The following is an 11458-nucleotide window of genomic DNA, read 5'->3' on the forward strand; positions in this document are numbered from 1 at the left end:
CTCAGCTTTAGCTGCAGCTATGGCCACCAGAGCGTTAGCTTTAGCCATCTTCTTTTGCTGCTCAAGAAATTCCAAGCGGGCCTGTAATTCTCTGCGCCGTGCACGAGAATCAATGGGGCGTGATAAACTTGGTGGATGTGAAGTTCCGTTCTTCGACGATCTAGACTCGTAGACACTTCCTTCTATTTGCTCCTCTTCCGAGTCCTCCTCTAGCGCGGCGACCTTGGCTGCAGCCAATTCGACATCAGACATAGCTGCCTCAGCTTTAGCTATGGCCGCCTCTTTTCGTCGCTCGAGAAGTTCCAATCGAGCCTGGGCCAATTCTCTTCGCCGTGCACGAGAAGCAGTGGAGTGCGATGAACATGGAAGACGTAATCTTCCCTGATTCGTCGATGTTGACTCGACACTATCTATTGCAGCGCTGACTGCGGCGGTGGGGGCAACAGCAGTTGTGACACCGGCGACGACTATAGGGCAGGGTGGCAACAATGGAGGGTGCAGCGTCTCCGTCGTCGGCTCTGACGGCGGTTGTGGACCTGGTGTACCTCCTGTGGTTGCACCCGATGCCGATGCGTACTCCGTTGCATCTGCAGACCTCGTCGTGGAGACGGCAGATTTCTCGTCCGTAGTCCTCTTCACTGCGTACGACTTCTGAGACCTCGTTACAGGCATCTTCTTTTATTCTAATCCGGTTTCATGAATGACCATAAATGTAAGGTCACTTCACGAACTAATACGAATGCCGGCTCGACTATAACTATCCGGCTCGAAGGACCATAAATGTGAGCCCCTTCGACACGACTCACAACTATTACGAATTCCGGATGGTACGAACTTAAAAGAAAACACCAGTATAACTATCACTATTCACTTCGAGGATCTCTGGAGATGTTCACTATTCGAGCTTTATATTAGAACTGAACTGTTCGACTGTTACTATTGAACTGAACTTAATGTGCGCCGGACACCTCGCTTTATATAGGCCGGCGAGCGATTTTCCCGAAAGTTCCAGAGATGTTCGAGGTCACACTATTTATTATTATTATTACTAAGTAGGTAGAACAATCCATACTTATCTACTAACTATAAGTACCTAACTTAGCATCTAGAAAGTTCGCGGACGTTGTGGAACATTCCCTAACTATTGTTCTAGAAGCTTCCAGACTATTGTAGATCTATTGAATCCATACTTATCCTTCTAGAACATTATCGAAACTTCAGGAAAGTGATAGAATGTTCCAGAACATTCGCGAGTTATCTACTCTATCTATCGATTGTCGCGAACAGTATGTACACCATGTTTTACACAAAATAAAAGTTTCGAACACAAAATAGTGTTTCGAAAACGTTATAACATAGGAATCTAACCTAACCATTCGTTATTGACTTTTAATTAATATTCATAAATCAACTATCAGTAGTAACTCATTGCACTTTTGTGGTTTTGTGGTTCGGAGGATGTAATTAAAATAACAAGCGAGCTGTTTTTCATTCAAACTTCAGTTTATCGCTGACACGTTTTTAGCCGTCAAATCTACGGTATAGCTGAACATAAAAGAGTAGAGAATAATTGAGGGCGTGGCAATCTAAGAAAGTGGCCACACTATTATAGTATAGAAAACGGACAAAAGTATCACGATACTTTAGCAGAAAAAATCAAAACGAGAAATGTTTCAAATATTTACTAATTATAAAATGCCACTTTTTGGGGAGGTTTATGTTAAGAGAAGAAATTAGTAGGGGAGAGGGGGGCAGTCTTTAATGAATTTCATTAAATCAAATCAACTGTAACTTTTATTTCATTGTGTATTTCATAATGTTTTTTTGCACTGAAACACGTGTTGGTTATTTACTATAGGAGAAAAGTGATAGTATCACACATCGATATTTTATTACAGTTTTTTCTTGCTCAGGAAAAAGTTCAAATGTGCCCCGGCAATTCTTCTAAAACTGTGTTTACCGATTTTCCTGCAACAAATTATTTAATTGGTCAGAAAAGCAGTGACTTGCAAATTATTATGTCTGAATTTATACCGACTCACATATTCTTACACATATTTTTACAATAGGTACTCTAACACGGAGAGACCGACACACATAGACACCTACAGCTGTAAAACTTATCGATACCCTTTTTGAGTCGGGGGTTAGTAAAAAAGTATCTAGACCTGATGTTTTAACAACATTAGCATCCATACCCTGATGTCATGTAACGTTTGACACTAGTATTTTCTAACCTCTATAAGAATAACAAATACACATTGAAAGGCATTCTATTACATCAAAATAGTACTTTTTTACAAGAAATATAAGCAATGTATGTTAATGGTTAGAAATTAAGTACCTACTCACCAGTACAAAACGCTGCTCTTTCATAAACATCGTATATATATTGACTAATACTTCTCCAGCCTCATTCTTCGCCAAACATCGTAGGTAAACGCTGTAAATCATCTGTCTAGCTTCGCTGCGAATGGTTTTATTCATTTTCACTTCGTGAACAAACTCAACAATCCACAAAACTCCAAAATTAAGCTAAATTCGATTTGTTTATACAGGAACAGGGCGAGTTTGACATTCAAACCATAGAAACAGACCACAAATCACAAGTTTTTTTTTATTGCCAGGTTTAAATCTGTTTAGTTCCAAAAACATTAATCTCTACTCTTTTGTGTTCAGCTATAATTCAATCAATAACGGAATCAATTAAGGGCCCGTACAGGGTGACGTGCCGCGCCAATTTTGGGTTTTCAATGCTCTTCACACAGCACACGCAGTGACACGCACACATGTAAGTTTGCACAGTGGGTCGATAAACTTTTACTCGCCAACTTTATTGACAATTATGTTCAAGTACATTTTGGGTGATTTTAGGGTAAGTAAGTATAATTCTTACTTACACTGGTAGGCACCAGGAAAGAGTAGAAATTAATAGGGGTGCCACTTTACTCTATACTCGGAACCCGATTAGCTTTCTCAAACAAATGTGGTATTTACTTGTAGAAAGGTAACTACAAGTATTAAAGTGTAGATAATAAGTTTCGGGCATCCTCCAGCCAACTGAACCCCGACGACAAAGCAAAGTAAATACATAGTGTCGCAAAAGGGCTATACTAAGCCAAAAGGGGATGACTCAAGGGGTCATTCTGAACACACTTTTGTTCTACGAGATTTGCAAATTCGCGAAAAAAAATATTCGTTTTCCATGGTAAAAAGTCACATGTCCAACAAAGTTTCTATGAAAAAGGTTTTTTTTTGTTAATTTCCAAAACTCGTAGAGCAAAAGTTCAGAATGACCCCCTGTCTTACTCCTTTTTACCCGACTGCCGAAGGAGGAGGGTAATGTTTTTTGATTGTATGTATGTATATATGTAGGTTTGTCTGTTTCTTTGTTCCCTCCTGTAGCCTAAACGGCTTGATAGATTTTGATGTATGAGGTATTGTTAGAAGCGTATTGATGGCGCGATGGCTATAGGCTATGTGACGTTCCATTAAAATGTACATAGCGCCCTCTTGAGGACATAACGTGATGATCGAAAAAATAATAATTCAACTTTGCCGTGTAAGGTATCAAATGAAAGGACTTGATTTTCACATTACAAAAATATGCATATTGAAGGTATTTAAATAACAACACCAAAATTATTGAAATTAAAAATGATCATAAACTACCTACCGACGTAAAATTTCATAAAATAAAAACAACTAAAAAGTTACAAATAAAAAAATACAATTACCTATAAAAAACTAAAAACCGGCCAAGTGCGAGTCGGGCTCGCGCACAAAGGGTTCCGTAGCTTAAATCAACCTATCTCAAAAACTATAAGAGATACTTTGATCAAACCAAAAATCGTTGAAAGAGTTAATTAGCATGCATCACCTCTATTTTTTTTAGAATTTTATACCCCGTAGTTATAAAAATAGAGGGGGGGGGACATACTTTTTACGACTTTGAGAGCTGATATCTCAAAAACCGTTCACTTTAAGAAAAATGTTTTTTAGAAAACTTTATATCATTTTAAAAGACCTTTCCATTGATACCCCACACGGGTATGTACATCGAAAAAAAAAAATTCATCCCTCAGTTACATGTATGGGGGGCCCCACCCCCAATTCTTTTTTTTACTATTTAGTGTCATATTTTTGTAGCGGTTCATACAACACATATTCCCATCAAATTTCATCACTGTAGTACTTATAGTTTCCGAGTAAATCGGCTGTGACAGACGGACAGACGGACAGACGGACAGACGGACATGACGAAACTATAAGGGTTCCGTTTTTGCCATTTTGGCTACGGAACCCTAAAAAACCTGACTGTACGCTAAAAACATGAAAACGAGTCCCAATGTTAATGGAAAGTATCGCAGGCGGGGACCAACTTGACCGCCACTCAAGGCCGTTTTCTAAGTAACATTCAGCTAAATGGTGAACCCTCTGCTGGTATAATTTGTTTATATACCGCTTTTTCATTACCTGTAAGTACATTTTTTGGCAGCATAATATTTTTACTTAATTTTAGGGTTTCGAACGTCAAAATAAAAAAAGCAACCGTTATAGGATCTCTTTGTTGTCCGTCTGTCTGACTGACTGTCTGTCACCGCCCTTTTTCTCAGAAACGGGTAAAGATATCAAGCTTATATTTCGCATAGATGGGGAGTACCCCAAAAAAAATATTATGGTACTCCCTGTCCCACACAAGTAAATTGGGGCTTATATTTTTTCCAGTTATTTTGATGTGTATCCTTTTTTTTTCTTTGTTGTTTTGTATAAGTATGTGTTTCTTTTCTTTAAATCTGTATTTTTTTGTTGTTGCTGTCTATGTGTCGAAAAAATGTATCTTTATCTTCAAATCACGCCATCTATCGTTTGTTTTTTTTGTGGCTGACTGTCTATAGAAGAAATTCCGTCATTGACAATTTTACGTTACGAATTTATTTTTATTTATTTTATTTTTATTTTTACATTTTCGTGGAGAATCAACAGCATTTTGTTAATAAATAATTATTACTTATGAACACATAACAACTTGATGCCATTAACAGAATGAACTTAGTAAACCCAGTAAACCTAACACATCCAGAGGAAAAACAAAATCTCTTTCTCTCTCTCTGAAAAACATACTTAATAGCCCAAACTCGATGCTTTTAGCTATTAACATCTTTGAAATAAAATTGAGCCACCACCGTGTTACTGCCCTCATCAGATCCTCACGAGACCATACCTCAACCAGCACCAAGAGACTGTATTTTTGATCCCTAACCTAATGTTCGTGCGTATTGTCATCACTTAGATCCATTCGCTATATTCCTGCTCCTCATCAGACCTTTACGAGACTGTAATATCACGAGAATATTGCACACTATCTAATTTAATTTAATGTATTGAATATACTGGAAGAATTATGCTTCCTCAATTTCAAATCAAATTATGTTGGTGTCATAAAAGTTGAAAAAGTGCAATGACAACCAATGTGCAGTGATTTTGTATCTGTACACGATAAGATCGCGAGCTGTCAGTGCTGCCTAAACCGACGTGACCCTTCTTTGGAGGCCAGCGGCCAACTGAGTCAAACGTCACTTGTGTTTATGATTTTATAACACAGAAAGCCGCCATAGATATTTGTATGAAGATTTGAGGGAAAAAAATTGCTCAAGTTTGGGATTAATTTACACAAAATAAGTGTGTGTTTATTAAAAAACAAGGTATTTAGCGCCTAGTCCAAGCCTTTAACTTTATAATATGATAAAAATCATATGAAAATTCTTAATAATTACGACACAGTTGTTACAATACGGGAGTGTGATTGACTGGTTTTTCTTGATATTCTGAAATTAATTTACAGTTATCCATAATCATTTACTTAAATTCGAATGATTCAGCACCTAGCTAGACTCTTCAACTACCTGTGTGATTTTTTTCAAGGCTGTAGAGCATCATTTACTACATAATTCTATGACAATGCCAACCCTCGATTCCCTATTGCAGACCCTTAAGAGAGCTTGTTGAAAGAAACCGGAGGCCGAATTACGACTAACACGCTGTACGATTAAAGGTAAGCGTCCGCCTATCATCGTATGTTTCGCATCAAACGGATTGTCATAAATGTATGGAGAAACGGCGTCGGCATCGGCAATTAATGCCGATGTAGTGGACGCACTCGTGAAAATGTCCATACAAAGAGTACTGAACGCGATGCGTCCGTTGCGTAAGGTGGACGCTTACCTTAAGAAAGCGTGTTGCAGACAACATGCCTAAAACCCCCATCTCATCACCCGTCTCCCCCAGGTCCCGGAGCGAGTCCGCGCCATGAACTCCTCGGTCCGCCTGCTGCTGATAGTGCGGGAGCCGGTGACTCGCGCCATCTCTGACTACACGCAGCTCCGCAGCCGCGCCACTCCCTCCGCGCCCGCGCACCCCGCGCCCCTCGCCGGCGAGGCCGCCAGACCCTTCGAGCATCTTGCTATCACTCCTGACGGCTCCATCAATGTCGCGTATAGGTAAGTCAAGCAAAGTAGAACTAAGGCTATACTATGTAAAGGTTCAGGAGTCAGTCGCGCCACGCCCTCCGCGCCCGCGCACCCCGCGCACCCTGCATCCTCCGCCGGCGAGGCCGCGAGACCCTATGTCCAATCTTACTCTTTTGAGGTTTTACCGGCAATAAAAAAAAAAACACGCACTCACGCCTTGTACTAGTGTACTCCCTTGCGGGGTAGGCAGAGGTGCATTGCTGCACCCACTTTTCGCCAGAGTGTTATATTAGTCCCAATGTAATAGGGGGCGGGCCTATTTCCATTTTACGGGCACATCCAAGACCCGAGAACAAATATCTGTGTTTAAACAAATATCTGCCCCAGCCGGGAATCGAACCCGGGACCATCGGCTCAGTAGTCAGGGTCACTAACCACTACGCCATTCGGTCCTACCTGCAATAACTGCCTATAATTAACCCCCTCCCCCCGCAGGCCTATCGCCATCTCCCTGTACCACTCGTACCTGCACCGCTGGCTGGAGGTGTTCCCGCGCGAGCAGCTGCTGGTGGTGAACGGCGACCGGCTGATCGAGGACCCTGTGCCGCAGCTGCGGAGGATCGAGACCTTCCTCGGCATCGAGCATAAGATCGGTCAGTTGACTTTTTTTTATTTTATTTAAGCTTTATATAGTCATAAGTTATGAAAATACAAATTTAGAAACTTACTTAGGTACTTATTATTATGGACTCGGAGAGCCGATAAGTTATTCCGAGTCGCACAAATAAATCTATGTCTGTCTCTTTTTGTCCGTATATTGATGTCGATTCTCGAGGCGAAGATCCTAGTTTAGAAACTGTCAAAACCTTAAATTCTTTGTTTAAAATTGAATGCTATAAGATTTTCCGTAAATCTAATTTTACAGAAGCAAAATTTATAGCTTGACATCGCTAAAATATTTTTTGTGCCTTTAGAATCGAACTTATTGTTAAAGCAATGCAGCAAGCAATGCATTTAAGTTCCGCACTAACTTAAAGTTCATTTGTGCAACTCAGTGTTAGAAGGGGTTTTACTAAAGTGAAAAGGTAGAAAGTCTATAACCTAGAATATTAGATTTAACCATGCACCGTTAGATCCCAGAATATTGATAGCAATTATAATTTGACTATTGAAAATGAGACCTCAAACTGGAATTAATTTTTCATCGCATAGGTAATTTACAATTATCTCTTCGTATTGCATGGGCATAAAATAGCAGGTCATTAAACAATGCTTATTACACAATAACTACATTAACTAAACTTATAATTGGTGGTCATCATAATAATATTATTGTAAAACATACGCGGGCAACAATGAAAATTTACTGGTTACATAATAATGAGTTTGTGATAATTACGAGTATACAAACTCAATTCAGCATTAATTTCGATTGTAATCCGCAGCTTCCTGCAAACACTGTTCACTAACAACAATCTGTAACCTTGTTTGTTTGTTTGTTCATCGGGCTTTAAACTTGTTTACTTACTATGCGGATAATAATTCCAATGAATCACTAGTCAACTACAGAGTATTGTAAAAGCAGTAAAGAAAACTGAACGACACAGAGTCATCCTAGTCAAAACTTTTGTTTGACTATATAGATAATAAGCCTTAACTGTTTCTGTTTGCGTGTAATAAAGAGTATTTTATCCTTATCTTAAGCTAAAAAAAGGTGACTAAAGGCATTTGCCACTTTACTTTTACTATTCCTTTTTGTAACATCCTGTATTTGTCAAGACAAACCCTTCAGGTTTAATGGCACGTAAACTTCAACAAAATAACTATGTTACACAATGTTTGGTATAAATAAATAAAAATAAAATAAGTATATTCCTTTAATTCCCTGACAGGAAGAAGAAACTTCTATTTCAACGAGACAAAAGGCTTCTACTGTCTCCGGAACGACACTACGGACAAGTGTCTGCGGGAGACGAAGGGACGCAAGCACCCGCGAGTGGACCCCGCGGTGGTCACCAAGCTGCGCCGCTTCTTCGTGCAGCACAACCAGCGCTTCTACGAGCTGGTTGGAGAAGACCTCGGCTGGCCCGAGGACTAAACCAACCCCATTGGACGGCGGAATGAATGAACGAACCCGATTGGCTAGTTGGTTATCGGATGCGGCACAATCAGTGCCATAACGTTGTGATCAAAACATATCAATGTAAGTTAACTTATACATATCAAATGGAAACTAAACATATCACTAGTCTGTAAGGTTTTTAAACTGTTTAAATATACATTTACTTTAGGCGTCAGTGTAAGGTTAAATTTTATTGTAAAAGCCGATAGTTATTTACATTCGTGTTTAATGTAAATTTTATTTACTTAGGTGATTTATTTGGATGTTGACTATTGCGTGTAGATTTAATTGTACTTCCGGCCACATAGCCTACATTGTCATGATTTCAACCATTGAGAAATGCAGTCTATCTGCTGATGTGGTGCGCGGGGGATAATAAACAGCTGATTGGTCCGTTTCAGTGACGGCATGTCATGAGTGCTCATTACGCAATAAGCCTCCCCTCTGATTGGCTGCTGGCTCTCAGCTACTGCATAATGGGCAATAAGTGCTGTTGGAAAGTCCGCATCTGTTTAGGCTATGATGGTGTTGATTTGTACATTTGTGTGTTCACAAACCACTGGCCACCGCCGCACCTAAAATTAACGTTAACATTTTGATCTACTCACGCGCCACAACCCCGCACTAACCTCATACCCCATTGAAACACTATTATTATTAAACGTTTCGTTTGTAAACTCTAAAACCCGCACTGATGAAAAACCGACCCATTAAAAACCAGAGCAATATTTTGATGTAGTTATTATTAACTAAGTAATTAAGTATGACGGCAAAAGTTTTAACGTTATGAGTTGACCGATTTTATTATAATAAAATAATTAGGATATCGTACTTAGAATTTAAAATGTAGTTGAAGATATTTCATCAATGAGTGTTAAATTTTTCGCTTTCTCTATTTAGATGTCGTGATTTTGCTCGTACAGTGTGGTGTCTATGTGTTAAATGATGTGTTATTTAAAAAACTTTAAAATCATATAAAATATTTCGATTCGTAGGAAATCGACACTTTTTCTTATACTAAGACAATGTTCATATTTACTTGTTGTAGGTACAGATAAAAGCTTAAAGTAATGTCTAAAAATGTCTTCATATACAAATTTAGACCAATTCTTCACCGTTTTTTTTTATATGAAGTGAAATTATGACTTTTGATGAAGTTGGTGTATTTTTATGAAAGTATTTTATTGAACTTTAATCTTTCGACGTGTGATCTGTCACGAGGAAAGCGATGGATAAATGATTTAGTAAAAAAATATCGTTTTACGTCATTTTAAACTAATGTTTACTATAAAATTCCTTAAATGTTGACTGGAAAAAGGAAAAACTATGTGATAAGAACAAACTTACTGACAAGTCAGTATGGTAAGTACAGTCATTTAAATATATTGTTTTGAAACATTGCAAGGACATCGTTTACCCATTTTATTTTCTTCGATCACTATGCAAATTGCAGAATCTTTCTAAAAAATATTGTAATAATGAAACCTTGACTTCGAGCGAATGTTGTAGAATTAACTAAGTATCGCGACCAAAACAAATTTACCGGATGGATAATTATTTTAAAACAGTAACATTACCTTATTCTTACATAACATAATCATTATTGAATTTATTTACAATCAAATTACTTCCTATTTTACTGTTACGTTCTACAACATTTGGGAAGAAATATAATATTATTTTGAACAAAATAATATGAAGACAATGTTCATTCGACGCGGGTAATAGGAATTTATATTGATTAAGAGAAACGTCCAAGACTGAAGTGTTAGTTTAAATAAATATAGGTAATATAATAAGGGTAAAAAGTCCATAGGAAATACTCTCGATAGATCACGTGACGCACTTGGACCCGGCGACCCTTCTAGACATTCACATCTACGAGGCGGAAATTGACGAATATTCAACGATAATAATACGAACTAGATGGAGTGTCAGTGCAAAAGAAATTTCTCGGCAAATAACACCGCACCCCTAACACTGAGCTCTTACTTTGAATTACTTCGTTCAGAAGATTTGTGACTTTATTTATTGGTACACTGGTTGTCATTAGGTTAAAATTAAAACGGTTTGACAGTAAATAAAATGCGGTCAGTTTTATGCTTTGTGACATCCCATCTTGTTCGTATATCGTTAATCTAAGGGAATACCTTTTATGTGCTTAGTACATTTGCCTCCATTTAACCAATTCTCAAGTCAACGAATATTTATATATGTTTTATAGTTCCCATTGAAATTTTTACGTGTACAGTAAGCACTTTGCACAAGATATACGATATCAAATGTATTTAAATGATAAAATAAAAGTATTTGGTGATAAGATAAATCAATCGTAAAAGCCGTATGGACGTAATTTCATTCACGTTATTGATATATTAATTTAGCCACATTTTACCTTCACTGTAATAACATAATGATACACTAGATACATACATACATACATACATACATATACTCACGACTGTAATCCTCGAAGGGGTAGTCAGAGGTGACTCGCAAGCGAGTCACCCGCTTTTCGCTGTACAGTTGTACTCACGTGATAGATTGCGAGCCGTATCGCCGTTTTTGAATGAGTACAATGCACTGAAGTTGTCGGGTAAGTGGGCAACCCGACTAGATAAATTGGATGAAATGTAAAGCAGGTACGAAGGAATACTTTAGTTTAGTTATTCAGTTACAGTATTCCGTACTTGGCACGAGCTTTGTTAATTCAAAATGATTGCAGACGAATACTGTACACCTGTTGTTATTTGTATAGGAAAGCAAATGGAAGTAGGCTTTCAGCCAAGGTGAAGTCAGCAATTTTTTTTTTAAATTATAATTGGACCTAATCCGTGAGATATCTTGTTCAACTGCCGAGGCTTTT

At 38.2% G+C, this 11458-nt stretch overlaps 1 protein-coding gene across 1 annotated transcript in view; it reads left to right on the forward strand.

The window, feature by feature from the left end:
- LOC105395476 (heparan sulfate glucosamine 3-O-sulfotransferase 1) overlaps positions 1-11039 on the forward strand; it is a 35844-nt gene extending 24805 nt beyond the window's left edge. The window contains exons 8-10 of the mRNA XM_038117807.2: positions 6289-6500; positions 6966-7123; positions 8363-11039. Coding sequence (XP_037973735.2) covers positions 6289-6500; positions 6966-7123; positions 8363-8568 — 576 coding nt within the window. The 3' untranslated portion in view covers positions 8569-11039. The remainder of the gene's footprint in view (positions 1-6288; positions 6501-6965; positions 7124-8362) is intronic.
- The last annotated feature ends 419 nt before the right edge of the window (positions 11040-11458 follow it).

The sequence above is a fragment of the Plutella xylostella genome, chromosome 10 (genome assembly GCF_932276165.1).
Source record: "Plutella xylostella chromosome 10, ilPluXylo3.1, whole genome shotgun sequence".
NCBI classification, from domain to species: Eukaryota; Metazoa; Arthropoda; class Insecta; order Lepidoptera; family Plutellidae; genus Plutella; species Plutella xylostella.